This window comes from Diceros bicornis, chromosome 15, assembly GCF_020826845.1.
Source record: "Diceros bicornis minor isolate mBicDic1 chromosome 15, mDicBic1.mat.cur, whole genome shotgun sequence".
Taxonomy (NCBI): domain Eukaryota; kingdom Metazoa; phylum Chordata; class Mammalia; order Perissodactyla; family Rhinocerotidae; genus Diceros; species Diceros bicornis.
The window spans coordinates 26,129,589-26,155,146 of record NC_080754.1 but is presented as its reverse complement, the minus strand read 5'-3'; the positions used below and the strand labels follow the sequence as shown (position 1 = coordinate 26,155,146).

Sequence of the window (25,558 nt, the reverse complement as noted above, 5' to 3'; positions counted from 1 at the left end):
ACTCGTGGGTACAGGCGTGGCCCGGGTGCCCGAACCCGGGACCGCCTCGCCAGCGGGACAGCTGGGACGCGCGCAGCCCACACCTGGCCAGCCACGTGGCGGGGGCGGGGCCGGGGCGGGCCCGGCGCTGGGAGCTCGTTGGCCCGGGAGCAGGTGAGGGCGGACGGGGCTGGGGGGTGGGGAGGGCACAGGTGGTCTCGGGGCGGCCCCTCTCCCCGGAGGAGCTCTGTCCGGTAGTAAGGGGGCCCGGTCTGGGTCACCTCTGTCCACTGCTCAGGTAGAGCTCCCTTCCCCCGTCACCTGGCGCGTCTGCACACGGGCACTGGGACACGCGTGCCTCCCGCCCGGCCCGGAGGAGGGCTCGTGGCTTCTCCCAGGGGGTCCCGCGAGCCCCGTCTGGGAACCGCGCCGCGGCGGGAGGGGGCGGGGTTGCTCCATCTGGGGTTCGCGCAAGTCCGCGTGCTGAAGGGGCGCGGGTCCCAGCACTGATCGAGACGCGAGGGGGCCGGGGCTCTGACTCCGAGGTGGGTCTCATGAGTCCCGGGGTCCTTTGCCGTAGGCCGACGGCGGGGGTCGGCGAGGCCGAGCGCGCCACCCGCAGGACCCGCTTGGTATGCGCGTGCGCAGCGGGCCGTGGGGCGCGGGGGACCTTTCCTGGGTCCCCCTCCCACCCTACTCCTCTGCAGCCCTCCAAATCCCTGCCGTCTCCCCAGCTTCTCTCTGAGCAAACACCGCCCCCCACCCCCCGCAACTCTTCTGCTTCGAATATTCCTCAATGCGCTTTCCTTTCCTCGCCTTCGCTGGCTACTCTCATGGGTCCTGTTCTCACATGACGACAAGCTCTACCCCCAGCACCCCTTCTCTCATTCTCCCTTTTCCTCCTCCTTCTAAAATGTCATGAGCCCTCTCTATGTTCCAGCCCTATGCTGGGGAGAGGGGGTGCACAAAGGGGGCACAAGGTCCCTGCCCCAAGGATAGCCAGGTTCAGGGCCAAGGAAAGACTATGCAGGTCTGAGGAGAACCAAGCCCTGATAATGATGCTCAGTCATCTTTTTCTTACCTGTCGTCTCCGCTCTCCTACCTCTTTCTGGCCCTGCTCCTCTAAGACAACCTCCTAACCTCCCCTCTCCCACTCTGCTCATGGTCCAATCTACATTCACTCACCACCTGCAACCAGTTTAGTGAGCTGATGGTGCCCTTGCCCTGGACAAACGTGTTCACAGGGTGAGTGGGGAGTGTAAAATTGTGTCCTCAATTGCTGGGCAGCTGGCTCTGACCCCCATATTGAAAGAGCTCAGGGAGGAAAGAGAGAGCTGGGGCCAGTTGTAGCTTTAGGACAGCAAGATTTGAGCGCAAGGAGGCTCTGAAGGATGAGTGGGATCTATTTGGGTACCAAAGAGGGCAAGGGGATGTTTTCAGATGAGGTAGAATAAGGTCTCTTCCTCAGTCAGGGCTATGTCTGGTATAGAGGAAGGATGGAGGATAAGAAGAGAGGGAAGGAGGAGCCAGCCTGACCAAGGATGGTGTTTACTTTCCAGAGGGGTCTCCCCGCCCAGACCGCCAGGACCCCCATTTCCACGAGAATGGCCCAGATGTCTCAAGTGCAGGAACTTTTCCACGAGGCAGCCCAGCAGGTAGGCCTGGGTGCTATGGGGTCTGTGAGGGAACTGCTGGAGGTGGTGAGTAAGGGGTTACCAGACAGGAAGCTGAAGGGAAACATTACAGGGCACTATTTTAAAAGTTATCATCTCAGAAGTTTGTTTTGGTATTCCAGCTTAATCAAGAAAATATTATAGCCAACGCTTAACCATCTGTGTGCAGAAAGTCGTCTTTGGTATTATTTGTAGTGGATTTTGAATCCTGGACACTCCCTCCCTTCCCCCATGGAGGTTTTCCATGAGCAGTCAGAGGAGGACTCAGAGAATATGGACTCCTTTCAATATTGAATCAAACCAGTGTAAGGAGGTAAATTTATTTCTGAAAACCTCATATATGCTGAAGCCAAATGGATTTCTGGATTCCCTGATGTCTGCAGGTTTTTTTTTCTTTATCCTCTCCCTATTAGTCATTAGTTATAGTAAATATTCAACATAGCTATGGAATTGAAGCAGCTTTCCCCAGAAATAGAGAGTTAATCCCTTAAAAAATAAAAAAACATACTTAGGTGTGTATCCGGAAACCACTTGCGCCCAGGGGCTTTGCCATTTAACGGGCACTCAACCGTGAAGTTTTCACCGTCCCTTGGATTTCTCTCATGCTTTGTAGAGAGGGGCAGGAGAGTTTCCCGGCGTTATAACAGGGGGAATGAGCCCCCCAAGAGGGGAGAGAATCAACTCAAGGCCTTACACAATAGCAAGAGAGCAGGGCCCAGAACCCAGATGTCCTGAGCCAAAGGGCAGAGGTTGGTGAGGGAGATGGGGTTCAGACTTGCTGGAGGAGTCTAGTCTGGCTAGTTTCCCCCTCTTCAGGTACACAGGTACATGTGAAAATGTAGCACAATGGCTGGCAGGTGGCGAGTGCTCAGCAGAAGGTACTGCTCCCTTTCCCCTGGGAGGCCCAGGGCTGTATTCCTGCACCCTGGGCCTTAGCTCCCCACAGCTGGCCCCGGAAGTATTCAAGCTGCTTAGGAATGAGTGATTCAGAATAGCTCCTCAAAGATATTTGAGAACTCTCGTCCAGAGCTGTTCACTTCTGGGTGGAAAGGCCTGTGGCCACGTTCTCAGTGTGGTCGAGGACCCTGAGAGAGACCTTGATTTGTCAGGGGGCTTACATTTTATTTAGCTGGACCAGTCTCTCACCATACTTCACATGCATTTCTTTGGATATGTAAGACTGTACACACGTGTTTATGCACTTACCATATATTGTGGACTACTTCTTAAATAATGAGGGCTGTGTTTAAGCGTGAACAAGATACCACATGAAAAACCAGATGAACAGGTGGAAAACATGAGGCCCTTGTCCCCAGAGATCCCAAAAACAAAGACAAGTAAGACATTCTTGGTTCATCTCTGTGAGAAGGATCTGTTAAGGCTTAGCTGTGATTTTCTCTCTCACCTTCCATAGCTCCCCGTGTCCATGACCCAGAGTTCAAACTCCTTAGCTGAGGCCCTGCACGGTCTGATCCAGCCTGTTTCGAGCCTGGCCCCTGCATCTTCCTCTTTGTGCCCCACCTTCCAGCCAAAGCTCAGCATTCCCCAGGCTCTCTGCTTGTATCTTTTCTCTACGTTGGTCTTTGCTGATACTTCTCACTCAACTGATTTGTCACTGGAACCCTCCAAGCACTTGAGGCAACGCCTGGCATTTAAGTGGGCAATAAATGTTAACTGACTAACCAGATGAACAAGCAACAGAAAACCACAAGGCAAGTTAAATTGCCATTAAGTGCCCTAAGAGAGAGTTGATTTTTAAAATGTGGTGGATGCAAAGACCTCTGTGTCACCTTCCTCTCCATCTCCCTCTCCCTCAATCTCCAAACTCTGAAGGACTGGACAGTGTCCAATGTCAAGACTTTTGGGATTCACTCTCTAGATATGTTTGAAATCCATCCCTTTTTCTCTGTCTCTCTTGCACTGTCTTGTCCAAGGGACCATTTCTTTAAACTTTTTTTTTTTTTGTGAATAAGATCAGCCCTGAGCTAACATCCATGCCAATCCTCCTCTTTCTGCTGAAGAAGACCGGCCTGAGCCAACATCTATTGCCAATCCTCCTCCTTTTTTTTTTTTTTCCCTTTTTCTCCCCAAAGCCCCAGTAGATAGTTGTATGTCATAGCTGCACATCCTGCATAGTTGCACATGCATGTGGGACGCCGCCTCAGCATGGCCAGACAAGCGGTGCGTCAGTACGTGCCCGGGATCCGAACCCGGTGCCGCCAGTAGCGGAGCGCGCGCACTTAGCCACTAAGCCACGCAGCCCGACCCCCCAAGGGACCATTTCTTGATTGGATTATTCATACCCTCCTAACATCTTTCTCCACATTGCTATTAAAGTGATCCTTTTCTAAAGCATAAATCTGTGCATTTGACTCCTCTACGTAAAGCCTTTCAGCGGCTTCTCGCTGCCTTCAGAATTCAGCTCGGACTCCTTATCCTGGCCCCCAAGGCCCTCCGTGGTCTGACAGACCTCCCCTGCTCCCTCGGCATGCTCCATCACTGCACTTCCTGGGTGGCATTGGAATGAGCTGTTCCTTTCTATCTCCCTTTAGACTGTGAACTCCTAAAGTTCAGGGGCATGTCTTCTTCATTTTCATGTCCTCAATACCTGCCATTAGTGCTCAGCATACAGAAAATGCTCCTCAATGCTGGTTCTGCGTAACCAAACCCACCTGGCTAGGGATTGGGGGGCTGCCGTTTGCATCGGGTCTTGAGATGGTGGAAGTGGAAAGTACCGGGAAGCTGGGAGGCACATCCCAGGCCCAGAGGGTAAGAAAATGACAGTAACTACCAACTGGTGGGCACTTGGTGCCGAACATTTAATGGGCATTACCTCCTTTAATCTTCACAACAACTTTCTGAAGTAGAGATGATTATTTTGGTTCGACAGATGAAAACCTGAGGCACTTTGAACTGGGCGTGTGTGTTGCCAAGGCCCACAATTTAATCCTGTCTACTTTATGCTCCCTGCCCCAATGGTGTGAGCAAAGCCACCCGGCTAGTTAATCGAAGGCCTGTGTGGGGAGCAGATAGCAGGTTGGGTGGCTAACATGTCTGAAACTGAACTCTGGGAGTGGCTGGCTCTCCAGAAGTTTCCCTTGAACCTTTTTCTACCTTTACTCCAGTCTCGGGAGTCAGGAATTCTGCTAAGAGCTTTGGAGCCTGAAGAACGTGGAATTAAGAAGGCAGTGCCCAATGGGAAGGCAAGCTCGTGGATGTTACACCAAACCCTTCAGTTCAAATCTGCTCTTCTCCTGGGCACTGCTACTGGAAAGTAGTTCTCAGGAAGTCTGGCCAGTTGGGGATGCTTGTGAGTTAGGTGGAGAGGTGAATGAGTGGATTCTTGGTTTGGCTTTCATTGTCTCCGGACCAGATGGTGTAGCTCTGTGTGTGTGTGTGTGTGTGTGTGTGTGTGTGTGTGTGTGTGTGTAATAAGTGGATCAGCTGAGAAGAGGCTGTAATCGGAAGGTTAATATGTGGTGGTGAAGGGTACATGTGCCGCCTCGGTTCAAGTACTGGCTCTAATACTTTGTGATCTTGGGCAAGTTACTTAACCTTGCTAAGCATCTGTTTCCTCACCTGTAAAATGGCTACAATAATAGAGCCTACCCTAGAGAATTACGAAGATTAAAAGAGATAATTCATGTAAATATTTAGTATAGTGCTCAGTTCATAGTAAGTGTTAAGTAAATGTTGGCTAATAATAAAACTAAGGTGGGGAGTATGTACTTGGTGCATAAGGTAGTGATGTAAGTGATCAGAAGGTTCAGTTGGCAAATAAATGCATGACTCAGCATGGCAAAGTCAGGCAGGAGACCTGAGACAGGACTTCCACATCTAGGATGATTCCAGTGGCCAAAACCAGAATGCGGGACATTGTCCAGGACAACCTGCTGGGTGGCCAGTCCTTGAGGAGGATGGGCACTTTCTAGGCCTAGCTGAGTCTGGAGTGGATTAGGAATGTATGTGTGTGTGTTTGAGGACCTACTGAACTTCTGGCAGGTACAAGTCTTGTCCCAGGATCCTCTGTCCTTAGGCACTTCACTAATGCACGGTGTGGTCTAGTGGTCGACTTAAACCTGGGAACCTGGGTTCCAGATTCTGACTGTGCCACTAGATGTGCTGGGCCCCTGGGCAAGTTACTCAAGGGCTCGTAGTCTGTTCGCATAACTGTGAGATGGGGTGAGTGTACCTGATTTTCAGGGGTTTTATGCCATATGTGGAAGGAGCTGGCCCAGTGCCTATCACATGGTGAGCACTAACCGCAATGCATGTTCAGTGATTGGATGAAGCAAATTTCACATTGAAACCCAGTAGAGTAGGCTGTTTGTGAAACATGAGGCTGGAGAGCTGAGGAGCAGCTGGTGCCAGAGGGAGGTGAATGGAAGGCTAACGACCCTAGATAGTATGCTTGTCTCTGCCAGTCACTGGACAGAGAGGACTGTGACGGACATGGTGTGTCAGGAAGATTACTCTGGCAGGAGAGAGCAGGTAGCCTGAGACAGGGAGAGATGGCAAGTAGACATACTGAAGGTCTGAAGTCCAGCAGGATCAATGTCTTTAGCATCAGGAATAGTGAGAAAATTCAGCTCAGCTTACCAGGTATTTACTGAGGGCCTGTTCTTGCCAGGATCTCCACATCCTGCTGGAAATATTAAAACTGAAAACCTTTAATTGCTATGGAATAAGGAATGCCTCCAACTAATCTGAGGCTCTTGTCTTCCTTCTCCCAGGGCTGGATGGTCTCCAGAGAAACTTAAAGGGAAGCTTTGGCATGAGAACGAGTCACCAAAGGCCACAGGTTAGCTAGTACGAGTGACTCGTGTTCTGTCTTCTTCATCCAGCTTTCCTCTAGAGACTTGTGCTCCAGCAGGAGTGGGTCCATGGTGACCGTTTTCTAGGAAGTCTGTGCGCTCAAGTCTGGCTGGCCTGAGCTAATCACCCTAGAAAAGAACCTGATGCAGACCCAGGGAGTAGGTACCCCATCAGATCATGACAACTGGCCCAAGTGTGGGAGGAAGTGTTTCTAGATTGCCTTCCAGGGTGTGACCCACCTCCAACCCTGTGCCACGCCCCAGCATTGCCTGACTTCCTGCCCTCCCTTTCCCCTCTCTGTCCTCTCCTCTTTTCTTCTCTCCCTGCCTTCTCCTCCTCGGTTCAGTGGCTTACCTAGGTTAGTTTGGCATGGTAAGATTAACAAAGAGAGTCTGGTCAAGTTTGGGGCCCTGGGGAACAGGGAGGTAGCACTGGCAAGAGAGGCAGATAGAGCAAACATGTTAAGAGACAGAGAGGTCCTTGGAGATCATCTGGCCCAGTCCCCTTGCTTAGCATGTCAAGAAATAAGCCCAGAGATGTTGAATGACTTGTCCAAAGACACGTGCAAAAAGTGGCAGAGCCAGGCTGGAACCACGGCTACTGACCCCACAATACAGCTCTGGGTTGATCTGAATGTATCCAGTCTTTAGGTTGTGATATAATTTTGAGCATTGGTGTCAGGCTTCATTGCAAAAGCTTTGCTCTTGTTTTCTGCGCCCTCATTAGCCAGTGTACAGTTAAGAACCAACTTGTATTTTTGCAATTCATTTTTCAGGCCTGTTTTGCCATCTTTAAAAAGCCAATATGCAAAGTGAGCCTTGCATGCGAGGTAATAGCATATTGCTTTATTAGTATGTAGAGAAATGAATGCAGCTGAGGAGAAAGGAAAAGGGAACATAAAACAAGACCGTCTTGTTAGCCCCTCCTTTTACAGATAAAGAAACTGGGGCCCAGAATAGTTGGGTGGAAGAGAAAGGCTCACATCTGGGGTTGCTGGAGCCATGACCCCTCTCGCCCTTCCAGTTTTCGTAGAGCGTGAAGCTTGTATGATTTTTAGGGATTCTGTTTAGTAAAAAGGATACACATTACAAATAAAGAATTAGGTATAATCTTTGGAAGGGACTCAATGCAAGTGAAGGGTCTTGAAGCTTAAGCTATTAGCTGCACTGCAAACCACCAATGGTACCTGGACAGAACCAACTTTTGGAGGTGGCAGAAGAAAAGAGGCTTCTGGTTCTGGAATCTGGGAGAGAAGAAGGGGCAGAAATCATCCTCAGGGTCGAGTTGAGTCAGGCTTTTATGTGCACACCGTCACCCTTTCCTGCTGTTTCTCCTTTGTCTCCCCACTTTCTATCTTACAGCCTTGTTTGTTACTTAGCCTATGAGGTCAACCCTGAAAATGATAACTGGGCTGGAAATGCTGCATATTTGTGAAAAGTGGAATGGAGACATTTTCTGGATGAAGGTGTCCCAGAAACTGGAATGAAAGTGATTCTTCACTGAAATGAATTATTCTGTCTCATTTGTACCCAGAGGATCTTCATTTATGGAGATGACTGAGTGATGACATGGAGAGGTCAATGCCATTGAAAGAAGAATTTACTACTTACATTACCCAAGAGAAGGGGGAATGCTGTGCCACACAGGGCTACAGGAGAAGCATCGGGATCTGGTCAGCAGGCAGAAACAGGAGTGAGGGGAAAGCCTGGACCAGAGCCTTTATTGGGGTTTCCATGGGAAAGGCAGGGCAGAGCAAACAGCTTAGGACTGGCTAGTTTGAATAGTTCTGGTGGGCTCTGGGCTATAGGGGTGGTCTCTAGTTGCCTCGTACCTGGCCCTGGGATGATTTAGGGCAGGGGAAATATTGGTTTGGTGTGTGAGAGTTAGATAAAGGGGGTGCTTTGGGGGATAGACTTGGAATTGGTTGGTTTGTATAGGAAAGGCATGCTCCTGGCCAGCCCTTTGCTATCGCTAACAATTGGTTGACCATGGCGGGGTCAGTCTGTCCTCAGCCAGCAAGATTTTTTTTTTTTTTTAATTTTTTGTTTATTGCAATAACATTGGTTTATAACCTTGTAAAAATTTCAGGTGTACATCATTATACTTCTATTTCTGCATAGATTACATCATGTTCACCACCAAAATACTAATTACAAAAATATGGAACGCTTCACGAATTTGCGTGTCATCCTTGCGCAGGGGCCATGCTAATCTTCTCTGTATCGTTCCAATTTTAGTATATGTGCTGCCGAAGCGAGCACAAGATTTTTAAGATATCATAACATCATAAGATACGGAAAATAAAAAACATGATTAATACATTCTGCCTAGCTATGAATGAAAGGACTAGGTGACTTCAAAACTTTTTACTGCCTTAGGGTACATTTCATCCGTGGCCAGATATAGAAAAAGCCAGTCCTTGCCATCATTTAATAGATTGGGGTTTGCAAGGAGAATCCTAGCTGCTTTGTTAATGACTGTGAATCACTATTCTTGTAATTTGAGGAAGCTGCCACTAGGTGGTGCTTAGACTCTGGTCTGGCCTGACTGAACACCCTGGCTTTCTATAGGGGTGGATAACAGTTTTAGCTTGTCTTTCTATTCATTTTATACTTTCTCTGCCCAAAATATATCTCTTCAGGATAACAGTTTAAACACTAGGTAGTTCTATATTCATAGAACAGTATCAAATAATTGTAGTAAGATTTAAAGAAATATACATACCTGAGTATAATTCAATATCTCTTTTGCTTTTCAATCATTATCAAGTATAATGTAATCTGATTCTTAAAATCGTTTGTATTTTTCCTTCTGAGTTTTAGTACCTTAATCAAGAGACTATAGTGGTTATAGAGATGGTGGTGTGCTTTAGAATAGCTTGGCATGAAAAGTCTTCAGAGGGAGCACCTATTCAGGCTTTGATGTATTTCTATTAGAATAATACTTGAGGTTACCACTTCTCAGGAGAAAGGTCCTATTTACATTTCCTTTGTTTTTGTTTTGGTGTGAGAGTGTTTTCTTCTTCACCTGAACAAGCATAAAGAAAGAGAAAAAGTAGTGGAGTAAAAACCACTGGTCTGTGTAAAAAATTCTATGATGTTCTTTTCCTAACCTGCAGATAGCTTGTAAGTCATAGCCAGGATCCCTGTCAGCAGGGACAAGATTTAGGTGCCTACTGATGACCTTGAAGCCATGGTGGCCTAGCAGCCCTCACAATGCCAAAAATAGTTGTGTCTGGTCCAGATGATAAATTTGCTCTAATATGAATGCTAGTGTTCATGGAATTTAACTTAAAAGAAAACAGAAAGCCATGACTCATTTTGAGTAACCTTCCCTTTTTATTTTAGGCAATTATCAGTCAAGAACAATGCAGAGCAAAAACAAATTCTAATTTTTAAAAAAAGATATACAAATTTTAAGAACAGACATTAATATTACAAAAGTCTTCACTATCTTTAAGCGTCGTATTCATCCAATATGTTTAAAATGTGATTCAGATCACAGCCATCTTTTGGTGAATCCATCCCTTGTATAAAATGAAGTTGAGTTGTAAACGGGATTACCAGCTCTAGTACAACATTTTATTTTTAAAATACTTCTAATAAAGTGATGATTTTTTTCTCTAAATAAAAAATAAGTTAATATTTTTATCATAGAAGTACTACATACATGCAATAAAAAAAAATTCAAATAATAGAGAAAAATATAAAATGAAAGGCCTTCTTCCCCTCTTCCTTCACCCCCATTCCCCAGAGACAGTCACTGCTGATGGTTTCTGGTTTTCGTTTTCCCTAATAATAACCTATTATTATAACTTTAAATAATATATTTATACCTCAATTTCTTGACCAAGTTATCAATTTATCATTTCACTTATTGCTTCCTGATATGAAAAAACACATTGGCACATATACTCTTCCATTTCTCTCATTTCATTTCTAATTTTTTGTTAGTTGGATTATTATTTTTACATTGTCAAGGTTTAAAAAAATGATACTTTTTCTGTAACTATAATGAACATTTCCATAGGTTATAAAAATTTTAAACCTATAAATAGCATTTACAGTAATAAGATGTGTGTATGTGTAACTGACTAGCCAAGTGACATTATTAGACTCATGGAGAAGAAAATACAGTCTTCAGTCATGAAAGCTTTGCTGCTTCTGAGCAACACGGTCTTAATTTTTTCAAGTTTCCTTTAATTCTTCTGGTTCATATGCAGCTACTGCTGTTTCTCATATCCTGTGTCATCTTTTTTTTGTGATTCTCTTATCTTTTGGGTGACAGTAATTTTTTTCATATATGGATCAGTGGTAGTAATTTACTCGTTCCTTTTCTAACTATAGAACTGTGGGAGGCTAAATTTTTTTCATTTACTTCAAAAACAACATTTTGCAACAGATTAAATGCAGAAGTAGGTATGAAAATCCAGCTGTCTTCCATCAGGCCAGACATTAAAACGATTTGCAAAATGTATGACAAGGCCTCTCTTCTCACTAAATGTTTTTGTTTCAGAAGGTAGTTATTTTTCATGAAAATATATTTATTTATAAAATAAATATCATTTATTTTAACAGATAACAGGCTTATTATTGTTTTTTTAAATGATTAATAAACATTGTAAAATATCTCTCTTTAAATTTCTAAATTTCTCTTTAAATTCTATGGTAAATATTGATAGGTATAACTCACATAAACAAAAGCCCTTTGGGGTCCTCAATAATTTTTAAGAATGTAAAGGAGGCTTGAGACCAAAAAGTTTGAGAACGGCTGTTCTAGGGATTAAATATACGTTTTAAACTTTTCACAGTTGATTTAGAGTTGCTTCATGTAAACTGTAGAAACTTGGCAGTGACATGGGCCCTTTCTGTCCCCCCCCCCATCTTTTATGCTGTGAGTGCCATATATGTTACTACTGTAGACATGACAAAAGCCTTCAAGATCATTTTATACCCAGCGATTGCCGTGGCCCTTGTCTGCTCCAAGGGTTAGCTGGCTCTGAACTTGCAGCTTCTCAGGTGCCTTGGAAGATGTTTCTTCTCCCGGCTGCCCTGGGCTGCTGCATCCTCTGATTTCTCTCCTCCCCTCCAAGCCCATCTGCAGGAATCCCTCCAAATATCTGTTGGTGGTGCTTGTTTTCTCCCCTTTTTAGTTATAATTATAGTTTCATACTTGAAAAAACAAAAAAAAACATCTTTTCTGTCATTTTCGTGGTAATTTGGAAGGTAGAAAAGTGCTTACTCTGCCATCTTAGAAGAGAGGCTTAATGTCACTTTCTCAAGCCCATTCATTCATTCAACTAACTCACATTTAGTAAATACTTGTTCCATGTTGGGCTTCAGGGTACAAGGGTGAACAAGCTATTTTTTTTTTTCATAAATGTCTGGGCTCCTTTTATTTAAAAAATAGCTTTTATTGAAAAAAGTTTCATTTATTTTGAAACTTTTAAAATTTTGATAAAATTTCATACTCGGAGAGTTGCAATAGTACAAAGAGCCCCATATATTCTTGACTCAGATTTACCAGTTGTTAACATTTTGTCCTTTTGCTTTATCATTTGTGTATTCTCTCTCTGTTTCTATGCCATATATATATATAGTCTGTATTCTAATACATATTATATTCTATAGTACATATATATTTTTCTAAACCATTTGAAAGTAATTCGTAGACATCGTGTCCCCTTATCCATAAGTACTACAGTATGTATTTCCTAAGGACAAGAATTTTCTTTTACTGAACCACAGTATATATATCAAGATTGGGAAATTTAACATTGATAAATCCTATTATCGAATCCACAGTTCCACATTCCAATTTTGCCAGTTATCCCACTAATATCCCATCGCTGTTCCCCCGGCCCAGGATCCAACTCAGGGTCATACATTGTATTTAGTTGTCACATCTCCTTTGTCTCCTTGAATCTGGATCTGCTCCTTAGTCTTTTTTTGTCTTTCATGACCTTGACACTTTTTGAAGAACACAAGCCAGTTATGCTGTAGAATATCCCTCAGTTTGGGACATGATCCCTCATGATTGGGTTTAGGTTTGTATTTTTGGCAGGAATACCATAGAAGTGATATTGTACTCTTCTCAAGGCATCATATTATGAGGTACAGGATTTCTGTTTGTCTCATTATTGGTGATGTTAATTTGGTTACTTATTTAAGGTGGTGTCCACTAGGTTAATTCACTGTAAAGTTACTAACTTTCCTTATATAATTAATAAATAATTTGTTGGGGATACATTGAGACTATGAAAATATCTTGTTCCTCATCAATCTTTCACCCACTAGCTTTAGTATCCATGGATGATTCTTGGCAGAATCAATTACTGTTATGCACCGCATAACAACGTTTCAGTCAACGATGGACCACATCTGCAACAGTGGTCCCATAGGATTAGTATCATATAGCCTAGCTGTGTAGTAGACTATACCATCTAGGTTTGTGTAAATACACTCTATGATGTTTGCAAAACGATGTAATTGCCTAACAATGCATTTCTCAGGATGTAGCCCCGTCGTTAAGTGACACATGACGTATATATTACTGTAATGGTTTCAAAATGATGATTTTCTAACACCATCATTCCTCTTACATATATTAATTGATCTTCTACTGTAAAGGACTTTCCCTTCTTCCTCATATTAGTTTATTCATTTATTTATATCTGTATGGACTCAGATTCTTATTTTATTTCACAAATATTCTATTTGTATTATTATTTATTTTGATGCTCAAATTATTTCAGAGTTGGTCAGCGGGAACCCCTTCAAGCTGGTTCCTGTGTCCTTTTGACATGTCCTCATTATTATTTTTTGTTTTTATTTTTTTGTGAGGAAGATCGGCCCTGAGCTAACATCTGCCAATCCTCCTCTTTTTGCTGAGGAAGACTGACCCTGGGCTAACATCCTTGCCCATCTTCCTCCACTTCATATGGTACACTGCCACAGCATGGCCTGACAAGCGGTGCATTGGTGCGCGCCCGGGATCCGAACCGGGAACCTCGGGCCGCCGCAGCCGAGCGCACGCACTTAGCCACTTGCGCCACCAGGCCGGCCCCATCCTTATTTTTTTTAGCACTTCCTTACGTTCTGGCACTAAATATTCCAGGCTCATTTTGTACTTTCTCTGCCCCAGCTCTGAATCAGCCATTTCTCCAAAGAGCCTTGTTCCTTGATGTCAGGAGTGGTATTTAGAGACCAAGATCTGGATGCTGTGTATGTTCATCGTTACTGGGGTGTCTTTGCTTATAGACCCTTTAAGTGGACAGAGAGGACTATAAATATAAATATATATATATAGTCATGTGCCATATAACAGCATTTCAGTCAACAATGGACCGCATATATGATGGTGGTCCCATAAGATTAGTACCATACAGCCTAGGTGTGTAGTAGGCTATACCATCTAGTTATGTGTAAGTATACTCTATGATGTTTGCACAATGACAAAATTGCCTATGATGTAGTCTCAGAACATAACTCTGTCATTAAGTAATGCATCAAAATCCCACACCAGCAATGCCATGGCCACTTAGCTATGTATTTTTCTATATATGTTAAATATATATATTTACTTAGCTAGGTATTTTTCTATATATATTAAAAACCGTAAATTCAAACTGATACCTCCTATTCCAATTCATCACCCCAGGGTTAATTCTTCTATTTTTCCCTCTTTCCTTAGTTGTAACTCCCTTCTCTAATAGTGAGAAACTTGACTCCCATTCAATATATTTACTTGTTTGTTCAATCCTACAATTCACAGAAAGTAGATTCAAAATTGGTAACTCCTACCTCTGCAGAAAACACTTTCTGTCTAGAATTTAAATTAGTTTGTAGTTATTTTTATCTTTTGACTGAGAGCACATAGTACAAGTAGCACGTTCAAAAGTTATTCTGGTTAGTTCGTTTTTCACCTTCAGTGTGGTTATGTGATTTCATTTAAAATACTGTTAGGTTAATTTATTTCTCTTTGCGTTCTATTTTAGTTTTTCTCTCTCATCCATGTTTATTTGGTTTGATTTTGTTTTATTTTGAGTATGTAAAAGGTTAACATTATTCTAAAAGTCAAAACTACTCAGTGCATAAGAATTCTTAAACGGATATGATGTTGGCTGATCCACTGAAGCACCTAGAAGAATAAACCTATTGCAGTTGATTTTTAGCTGGTTTGCCTGTTATTGGGGGAGGGCATTAGGGTCTGTGTTTCTCCTCCTGGTGTTAAACCCAGGTAGACTTTCTAGTAGCCTCCCAAGGAGGCTGGGAAGGGAAGGGGAAGCTCTTGTTTACGTGGCCATGGCATTGCTGCTGTGGGATTTTGTCATTTGTGGGATGGTACCAGGTGTCCAGAGCACTCTGCCTTTGGGCTCTGAGTTCTGAGGGCAGAAGTGGCTGCTCTGTGGGGAAGGAGTTGATATGTGGTTCTGGGAGGCAGAACTCGAGCAGGGATTTCCCATCAACTTCAGTGTTTTCACAGCGTCTGAGGGTCTTGCCAATCCTGGGGCTGTGTGGTTGTGTGACCAGGTTGTGCCTTGGGAGAGTCCCAGCCTTGGACAAGGATTAAGATGCACAGGTATGGAAAAACCACAGATCAAACATGCAGGAACTACTGTGTGTAGACACTGGCTTTCGAACTCGCCCTGTGCAGAAGAGACCCACACTGCCATGATCTCACATTTCTAGGAATGACCAAATCAATATTGACCCAGGGTACTGCCCGGATTCCAACCCAGGGAAATGAGACTTTGCCTCTCCGTGTGGGTCCCTGCCTCCTGCACTATAGAGCTGTTTCCATTTCCAGCATCAGTTGGGATGGCAGAGCACTCACTGGATGTGCATTCCAGAACCCTTAGTACAGTACAGAAGGGGCTGGCTCCCCCAACGCTGGGACTGGGCAGGGGCCTTTCAGCTCTCCAGCTTTCAGGGCTTAGCTGTAGGGCAAGAATTCACCGGAAACATGAGAACAACGTAGCTGGGGAAAATAGAAAATGCACGGTCAATAAGACCTCTTTTCTTGCATTTCCTCCCAACTTCCCTGAAGAAATCCTCACCCACATTTAAAATGGTCTGTTGTGCTTCATGTGTACAAAAAGCTTTCCCAAGTCTTATCTCTTCTAAACTGTACAAAACCCCACGATGCGGGGATGTAGCTCTCTGCATCTTGTACAGGTACCATAGTTGGGCTCTGGTCCATGGAGCCTGTGGCCGTGCTGGCCCCCCTGCCCAGCTCCAGCTCCAGCTCGTGGTGCCTATTCAGAGCCAGAGGAAGGGAATGTGGCGCCCACTCTGCCCGCTGGATACAGTTCGGCAGTGGCTGGGGATATTCTCTGATGTGTGATTAATAATTAAATAATTAGCTCTCAGAAGGCAAACTGCTGGCTCGTGTGTGTACTCCGGGCAGAATCAGGCTCCGCGGGTGTGCTTCGTCTGGGAGGAAGGGGCAGGCCGCATCTTGCTTTGACCCACTCCTGACCCGAGTGGGCAGAAGCAGAGTTTCTCGCCTGGTTTCTTTTCCTCCAGCTGCCAGAAGAGAGAAAGAGTGTCATCTCACGTTTCAGAAGTGTTCATTAAGGCCTGGCAGGTAGCCTGCGGGAGGTGGGTGTTTGAGAAAGGCTCCTGGACGTGAGCCTGTATCATTGCCTGTAGCAAAACTTTCCTCTCTTACTCAGCTCAGCTTGCTGGGTGCGGGAACCCAGTGTTTCCTACCCTGGGCAAGTTTCAGGTGCAGCTTCTCCGTCTTTCTAGATGCCTTGCTCGAGTATAGAAATTCTCTATTCACAAGAGCAAGACTTCTACTTCTGAACTAAAACACCCACCAGGCAGCCGTGGTGTTTCCCTGTGGGGTGCAGGCCCTGGGGCTCAGAGGGACCAGGGCGTAGCTTCTTGCCCTGGGGCCCGGGAAGGAAAGCCCTAGCAATGAGCACCATGAAGCTGTGATCACTCTGAGGCCAGGCTCCCGGACACTGTGCCCCTGGAACCTGCCAAGTTGTCCCTGCCAAGCTGAGGGTCCTCGGGAAATAGAGGAACCTTACCCTTGAGCATGTGTCTGGTGCCCATTCTGAGGGACTGCTTTGTTCCTTGCTCTTCTTTATCTTCTTTCTTAGTCCCCACCTCTGCTTCCCAGTAGATGCTATACCCAACACGGCACACATCCTGTTGCCGCCTCCCTTTCCACGCAGCCTGTTGTGTCAATGTCACAGAATGCTGAATGGGACTCTTGTTACTTTGGAATTGATGACTGGGGCCCAAATCTGAGGAAATGAGGTTCTAAGAGAGTTATCAACAGTTGGGACCAGACCTCTCCCCTGGGGCATAAAAAGATAGCCCAGAACTGGCCCAACTATCGCCTACTCTCACCCCAGCTGTTCCCCTTCCCCACCCCTGGATGATAGAAATGACTGGGCAGAGGTGCAAAGGGGGCGTCTGTGAGCCACGGCCTTGGTGGGAGGGCATGTCTGAGATGGGAGGGGGTTCTTACCCTCTCATAGAGTAGGGAGCTGGATATGAGGTCCCTGAGTGTGGGGGCGAAGCTGATATTCTGGCCCCCTACTGGATGTCTGCTTATGCTACATCTAGACCCATGGCTCTGCCCTCAGCCTCTCTGAGCAGGAGCTAAGGGAACTAAAGAGAGCTGGCAGGGCAGGGCGAGAGCGGGGTTGTGGAGTAGCCAGCCAGTCTTTATATTGTGATTTATAATAAGAAATAGATATTTGGTTTTCATCCCTGTTCCTGGCGCAGAGCTCCTAAAACCCTTGGAATTTCCTAAGTGATAAGAGTGATAAATATATCCTGATATTCATAACAAACCTCTTTCAACCACAGCTGGGTTTATGTTAATGAGGTGACTTTTGGAAAGCACCTAAAGATGGGGGCTGGTTGCCAGGGGAACCAAGCATGTGATTAGAGGGTTGGAACTCTCAGGGGAGGGGAGAGGGGCTGGAGGTTGAGTCAATCCCCAATGGCCAATGACTTAATCAATCATGCCTATGTAATGAAGCCTTCATAAAAACCAGAAAGGAGAGGATTTGGAGAGCTTCTGAATTGGTGAACACGTAGAGAGTTGGGGAGAGTGGCTGGAGATGGCATGGAATCTCCATGCCCCTTCCCCATATGCATCTCTTCCATCTGGCTGTTCCTAAACTATATCCTTTTATAATAAACCAGTAATCTAGTGAGTAAACTGACTTCTTGAGTTCTGTTAGCTGCTCTAGCAAATTAATCCAAACCCATGGAGGGCATCATGGGGACCTCTGATCAATAGCCTGTGGGTCAGAAGCACAGGTGACAACCTGGACTTGCAGTTGGCATCTGAAGCGGGGGGCAGTCTTGTAGGACTGAGCCCTTAATTGGGGGTTCTGACACTATCTCCAGGTACATAGTGTCAGAATTGTAGGATATCCAGCTGGTGTTGGAGAATTGCTTGGTGTGGGGAAAAACCCCATACACCAGAATTGGTGTCAGAATTGTACCAGTCATGTGCCAAGTAGTCACTATGCAAGGGAGCTGGTTTGAGTTGTCTAGCCAATACTTTCCTAAAAGGTCAACTCTGGGGCAGTAGCAAAAGGCTGAGGGCGTCCCGTGAGCTGTGAGGCTGGAGGATGTGGTGGAGAAAGGAGAGATAGGAAGAACGGGGCAAACAGGAGCTGGTGCTCCTGTGTTGATGCCTGGAGGCAGTGGGTCAGTGCAGGGAGCCCGGGAAATACCCCTGCCATCTCTATATTACCTATTTGGCATTTCTTTCTAGGGTTCTCTGTCTCATCCTCTTTCCCTTTTTCTGTGCTTTTGTTTCTTCTTCCTTCTTTCCCTCTCTCTAAGAACGTCAGAGTTGCAACCTCAGGGTCAAACCAGGCTCTTCCTCCAGCCTCTGAGGAGCAGGCTCTGGGGACACTTAGATATGGTCTTTTAGCACTTGTTAAAAAAGGTAGGCACACTCCCATAGACATCCCCAAATAAGCTGTCATGGCTCGGTCACCATTTCCAACCATTTATACCTTCATTCTGAGGGTACAGAGTCTCCTAAAGTTTCACCCTCGTTCATCTGTGAAGCACCTTTAAGGCTGACTTAGTCCAGTGAGATCCAGGGAGAGAAAGGCTTTTCATACGCCATTAGGTAAACAAACAAATCAACAAAACAGGCTTCAGAGTGGAAACACAAGGCTGGAATGAAAGAGGAATAAAGTTTCTAAAACTACAATGAGAGTTTATGGGGAAAGGCAGATGTCTTCACAATTAAGCAAAGTCCAGGGTATTAGAAATTGAAACCTGCAAGATTGAAATTTAAGAGACAAAAGGGAAGTAAGCTGTGGTTCGGGGCAAAGTACGGATTTTACTGGAGCAGGGGGTTCAAATCTCGACTGTGGGACTTAGGGCAGTGGTGGCTCTCCTCCCAGCCTCTCTTTCCTCGGCTATAAATGAAGCCCTCTCCTGCTGCCTCCCAGAGGTGTTGTGAGGATCAAAGGAGGGGATTGATGTGGAAGCTGTAAGCATTCTCTAAATTATTACTCTATGTTGCTGATTGTTGCTATTGTTATTACTGTTTCTAATGGCCTATAACAAGCCAGGGTAGGAAGCTGAACACAAGCAGAGACAGGAAGTTGCGCCATGTCCTGACTTTGAGATTAGGTTCCTAGAAAACAATCCTATATTCACCGAACGGTCCCTTGGTGCCATTTGTTCAAGGACAAGCATAGGTTGGCAGGGTCTTTGCTCTGAGTCACCATGACTGGTCTCACATTTATTGACTTTCAGGAGATTCATCATCTGTGGTTTGTGAAAGACAGATGAACAGAAATATACCCAGATAAAAGGAGTTAGGGACTGATGGGGGACACCATGGAGTCCCCTGGCCATCTGTCCCGGGTGGCTTCATTGACGTCCCTGATGATTTCTCGAGGCCCTTTCTTGATCTGAGTGTATGATGCCAGGGGAGAAGAGGAGCAGGGATCCTCCTTTTGTTTTGACCAAGTCTGGCTGGCCTCTGCCTTTGGTCCTGGATCATGGGCGCTTCCATTGTTCTCAGCCATTCAGGAGCCATGCCCCTGTGACTCTGACCTTGGATTTTTTTCCTGTACTCTTGAGTTTTCTGCCTTCTCGCTGTGTTTGTAGATCACATACACACACCAGTTAGACTCTTCCCACCCAGCTGATGTTCATTAATCACTGCTGTGGTAGTTTGAAGATATTGGAAGACTCTACTGATGTCTGAATTCAGAGTAATTACTAAACCTATGCAAGAGCAGTTCATAGCATGAGCTGCTACTGGTTTTTTTTTATGTGTGTGTGAGGAAGATCAGCCCTGAGCTAACATTCATGCCAATCCTCCTCTTTTTGCTGAGGAAGACCGGCCCTGAGCTAACGTCCATTGCTAGTCCTCCTCCCTTTTTTCCCCTTTTGCTCCCCAAAGCCCCAGTAGATAGCTGTATGCCATAGTTGCACATCCTTCTAGTTTCTGTATCTGGGACGCCACCTCAGCATGGCTGGAGAAGCAGTGCGTCGGTGCGCGCCCGGGATCCGAACCTGGGCCGCCAGGAGCGGAGCGCGTGCACTTAACCGCTAAGCCATGGGGCCGGCCCCGAGCTGCTACTGGCTTTGTTTAAGATCATTTTGGGATTTCCGCAAGGTTTAGTCTTTTTAGTAAAGAGTTTCCATTTGAGTGTTCTGTAAGTGCCTTTGTCATTTTTGAATCAGAAAAATGAGGAAGGCATCTGTTTAACCACTTACTATCCTCTGATTCTAGACAACTGCCAAATGATGCCTTAAGAATCCTGGCTATGGGGTGGAAGGGGCTTAGAGATCACTGTATCAACCAGTGTTCAGTCAGGAAAACAGAAACCACCTTAGGCATTTTAAACAGAGAGAATTTAATACGCAGAATTCATTACAGAAGTGTTAGAAGAGCCAAAGGAGGAAAAAGCACAAAGTAAAGTTACCCCAAGATTAGTAACTGCTGGAAGCTGCTGTCCCCGCTAGGACTGGAGGACTGAAAGGGAAAATGGTGTTACCCAGAGCCCATGACCCTGGCCTGAGCTGGAACCCAGAATCCTACGCTCACCCAGAAGTGACATATAGCTCTTCTAGCTACATTCCGGTGGCCAGAACTCAGTCCCATGGCTACACCTACCTGTGGAGATGCTGGGAAACGTAGACCACTGAGTGGCCAGAGGCAAGGGAACTGTGTTGGCTGAGCAGCTAGTCTCTGCTGTGTTCCTCTGGTACAGGAGTCACTACTGCTAGGAGAGAGCAGCCACCCTTTTGCAGACTCAGTCTTCAGGACTGTGTGTGTACACACATGCCCGCCCTGCCACAATAGGATAGAATAGTTTAAAGCTGAGTTCTCCTAGCTTCTCCTGTCCACTTCCCCTCCTCTCCCCTTGCCGGCCATCCTGAATGCTGTGGAGCTGACGTCTCTGTGCTCTGTTTTCAGGGGGCCCTGGCCCAGCCCCAGCCCTGGTGGAAGAGCCAGCTGTTCATACGGGAGCCAGTGCTGTTCGGGACCTGGGATGGTGTGTTTACGTCCTGCATGATCAACATTTTTGGGGTTGTCCTTTTCTTGAGGACTGGCTGGCTGGTGGTGAGTGATGAGCTGGTGGCGCTGGAGCCTCTTGTGGGCCTGTGACATGGAAAGCTCTGTCACTCTTGGGCATTCCACAGTACAGGCAACAGATTCCTGAAGCACCAATGCTCCAAAAACATGAAACAAGACCAAGTACGTCGAATAGCTGGCACTGCTTTTTAAATGAGAATCCTGAGAACCTGGGCCTCAGACAGAGGTTCCAATGGAAGCCTCTCCATGGATTTAACCACAGAAATATGAGCACAGAAGTCAGGGCACATCATGGGTGGGACTAGAGGTAGGTCAGAGAGAGCTGACCGATGGCCAGTTTGCCTCCAGTTTGAGACCTTCTCCAGCTTTCCTGGTATTCTTCAGCTCGTCTAGTGCCTTCCTGGTGGCACCAGCTCCTCACCCACATGGTTGCCTTCCCCCCACACCCAGATCCTATGTGTAAGGCTGAGCCCTGGGGTGTTTGGTCAGAGGTGCAGACTGCCTACCACTCAGGGCGATGACCTGGGGCAGACACTCCCGCATGGGATCGTAGGGGTCAGTTCATCTTCCTTCGCAGAGGGACAAGGGCCTCTTCTTTGTGTCTTAGGTGAAAGTTTCCCGAGACCTTCCAAACAGATGTGTGTCCTGAGCACGGTTCTCAGCCCTCCACACAGAGCTTTCAGTGAACTAGACAGGCTGTTGAGGGAGAGGGAGAAGTAGGGGGAGAGGGAAAGTGTACTGGAAAAGCCTACAGTTTTCCTCCTGTGTCTTTCTCCTTTACTTTTGCACAGAACACTTCACTTCTGACACTTCTGGTCACCAGATGTGTGTTTTTATTCCCCCCACACACCAAGCAATTCTGTGACACCAGCTCGGTGTCCTATAATTTAACTCAATTGTGACACTGTCTACCTGAAGATAGCATTAGATCCCACAAGTTAAGGTCTCATTCCCACAAGACTGTCCCCACCTCACTTCAGATGCCAATCGCAAGTCCACATTGTCACCTGATTTTCTGCCTGATTGGCTATAAATCAGAGGTTCCCATGACCTTCTCCTCAAGTTCGATTAACTTGCTAGAGCGGCTCACAGAAACAGCTCAGGGAAGCGCTGATGTTTACCAGTTTATTAAAGGATATGATAAAGGGGATGGATGAACAGCCAGATGAAGAGATACACGGGGCACAGGAGTTCCTGTCCCTGTGGAGTTGGGGTGTGTCAGCCTCCCAGTACGTAGATGTGTTCACCCACCTGGAAGCTCTCTAAACCCTATACTTTTGGGATTTTATGGAGGCTTCCTCATGTAGGCATGATCAATTATTAACTCCATTTCTAGCCCCTCTCCCCTCTTTAGAGAAGTGATGGGGGTGGTTGTTGAAAATTCCAAGCTTCTACTCATGGCTTGGTCTTTCTGGTGACCTGCCCCCATCCAGGAGCCATCCAGAGTCACCTCAATAGAATAAAAGATGTTCCTAGTGCTCTTATCACTTAGGGAATTACAAGGGTTTTAGGAGCTCTGTGCCAGGAACTAGAGGCAGAGACCAATATATATATTTTCTATTATCTCACAGAGGAGGAGAGAGAGAGAAGTGTGTGTGTATTTATTTTAAGGAATTGGCTCACATGATTATGGGGGCTGGCAAGTCCAAAATCTATAGGACAGCGAGATGCTGGGAAGAATTGATGGTGCACTTTTGAGTCCAAAGTCTGGAAACTCAGGCAGAATTTCTAAGTTGCAGTCTGGAGACCAAATTCCTTCTTCTTTGGGAAGCCCGTCTTGGCTCTTAAGGCCTTCAACTGATTGGAAGAGGCCCACCACATTAGGGAGGTTAATCCCCTTTTCTTAAAGTCAACTGATTGTAAACGTTAATCACATCTACAAACTTACAGCAACTTCTAGACTAGTGTTTGACTAAACTACTGGTCACCGTAGTCTAGCCAAGTTGACACATAAAATTAACCATCACCTATGCAAATTCCAGAGGATTAAAGCTTCACTGTGGTGGGGTGTATGGGGTTCTTAGCTGCTCAGGAGACCTGGGTGGGGCCAGACCTTCCTAAGCTCTTGCTCTACCCCATACCCAGGCCCTTAGCTCAGGGTTCAGCCTTAGCCGCAGCCAGGGTGAATCTGATATTTTTCTTTATTAATGTGTGGAAAGCTTAGAGCAGAGTTAGCAACCTCTCTGGTATGGATGCTAAGAATTCTCCCTCTCACACTCCTCCCAAACTTGCAGGAGCTCCCATTTACAAAAACACAGAGCCTCCAGCTCAGACTCCTCATCCTGGCACGTAGTCTCAGGCTTCAGGGATCAACCTCTGATTTTCCCCTTCCTGGGAGCCACCTCACTGCCCAGCACTTCTCCAGCCTGTGTCCAAGGGAGGCCCATCAACCTGACTGCTGTGGCAGAGAAAGGCCTGGCCAGTGATAGCCTGGGCCCCTGGGCTCTGCTTCATGCAGGGGATGGTTATGGGATGGTGGAAGGAGAGAAGTGTAGGCTCTCTCTGTTTTGATATCTTAAGTCTTTAAGGGCATCCTCTTAACCCTCCTGCTGGATGATCTTCTTGAGAAATGGCTATCCAGAAATGTCAATTCCATCCCCAAAGTGAGGGGACTAGTTGTATTAGTTATCTATTGCCGCATAACGAATTACCCCAACATTTAGCAGCTTAAAGCAACAAGTATGTATTATCTTGTAGTTACTGTGGTTCAGGGCTCCAGGTGCGACTTACCTGGTGCCTCTGGCTCAAGGTCTCTCATGGGGTTGCAGTCAAGCTGTCAGTGGGGGCTTCAGTCTCATCTGAAGGCTCTACTGGGAGGGGAGCTGTTACCAGATCACTTGTGTAGTTGTTGTCAGGCCTTGTCGTGTGGCCTCTTCACAGGGTTGCCTCATTACGTGCAGCTGGCTTCCCCCAGGGCCAGGGCCCAAGAGGAAGCCAGTCTTTCTAGATCCTCATCTCAGAAGTGACATCCCACCGCTTCTGCAGTATTCTGCTCATTAAAAATGAGTTACTTGGTCCAGACCCCACTCAAGAGGAGGAAATTACACAAGGGCATGAATGCCAGGAAGTGGGGATCCCTGAGTCCCTCTTTGAGACTACCTACCACACAAATACATCCTTTTGACCTGAAAGGATCTCTATTTTTCAGTTCTGACGTTAGTTTTACCTGAAAAGTCATATTTGATCATGGAAAAAAAGGTGAATGTGACATGCCAAAAATAAGATAGAGCTTCTAGGAGATGGCATAAAATGAAAATAAGTAGCCGTCAAGCCAGGATCATTTTTAAATAGAAAACATTAACTCTAAAGAATAATACGGCAGCATATTTACAATTTGGAAAATGTTAAAGTGGCAGTTTTGGTATGAAAAGTTAAAGATTGGTACAGGATATTTTATTATCACATGCAGAGAGTTTAACGGCAAGAAAAAAGGAAGAAAATAGTAATTATATAATTTCATTAAAAATATAAAATCAGCAAAATAAGTAACTGTCCAAATAAAACATAATCCTGCTCTCTTGGAGCTCACAGCCCAGGGGTAAAGAGGGGCTTGGAAACAGACCCAGTGTGATAAGTACTGTGATAAGGACTAAGCCCTGGGTACTGTAGGAGCCCAGAGGAAGGGTCGCAGGGACAGCTTCCTGGAGAAGGAAACTCCTGAACTGTCTTAAAGGATGCTTTGGAGTGAACCCGGCCAGGATGTGGAATGAGCAGGAAAGACATCCCCAGGCAGAGGTCAGCCTTGGTGAGGGGGTGGGGGGAAAACTTGTGCCTTCACACTGGGGCACAGAGCACAGGTATTGGGGGCTTGTTGGCGGAGGGATCAGAGGGACTGGGGAGGTAGAGAAGGGTCAGATTAGGAGGGGCCTCGTCCGTGTATTAGGTAGATTTGACTTTGCCCTATGGGCGATGGGAAGTCACTGAAGAGTTTGGAGCAAGGACATTTCCCTTCATCTGGGCCTTACTCTTGTGGTGCTGCCTCTGTCCTTTTCCAGTCGCCGCACCTCTGTGGCCCAGCTCTTCTCCCCTGGATTGCAGCTCCGGGGGTGTGGTGGAGGTGGTCACTGCTCCCGGGAGGGCCTGCATCTGGCGGGGGCTCCTAATCCTAACCCCTGACCTTGCTCCTTGCTGTTCCACTGCAGGGCAACACAGGAGTGCTCATGGGCATGTTTCTGGTGTCCTTCGTCATCCTGGTGGCCCTCGTCACTGTGCTGTCTGGCATTGGGGTCGGGGAGCATTGTGGCGTTGGCAGCGGCGGCGTCTACTCCATGATCTCCTCGGTCCTTGGAGGGCAGACCGGAGGCACGATTGGGCTGCTGTATGTGTTCGGACAGGTGAGTCCGGGCTGCCGGGGCAGGGGACCTGTGCCCTGAGGCCACCTTGTGCGGGATCTCTTTCCCTGTCGTGCTCTTTGCCATCATCTTCTCATCCTCATCCTCATTTGCCCTGGTGAGAGGCAAGGTGGAGGAATTGCCCCCATTTTATAGATGGGCAGACCAGGGCTCTGAGAGAGACTCACAGGCAGAGCCTCACCCGGGTCC

At 46.3% G+C, this 25,558-nt stretch overlaps 1 protein-coding gene and 1 non-coding gene across 4 annotated transcripts in view; one reads left to right on the top strand and one right to left on the bottom strand.

Moving 5' to 3' along the window:
• The first annotated feature begins 1,538 nt into the window (after nucleotides 1–1,538).
• SLC12A8 (solute carrier family 12 member 8) overlaps nucleotides 1,539–25,558 on the top strand; it is a 125,475-nt gene continuing 101,455 nt past the window's right edge. For all 3 annotated transcript variants that reach the window (XM_058555955.1, XM_058555956.1, XM_058555954.1), the window contains exons 1-3: nucleotides 1,539–1,634; nucleotides 20,898–21,044; nucleotides 25,160–25,351. In XM_058555955.1, the coding sequence (XP_058411938.1) occupies nucleotides 1,584–1,634; nucleotides 20,898–21,044; nucleotides 25,160–25,351 (390 nt within the window). In that variant the 5' untranslated portion in view covers nucleotides 1,539–1,583. The remainder of the gene's footprint in view (nucleotides 1,635–20,897; nucleotides 21,045–25,159; nucleotides 25,352–25,558) is intronic.
• LOC131415091 (U6 spliceosomal RNA) lies at nucleotides 8,622–8,728 on the bottom strand. Its single transcript, XR_009222324.1, has one exon. It is a non-coding gene; the product is annotated as a U6 spliceosomal RNA (small nuclear RNA).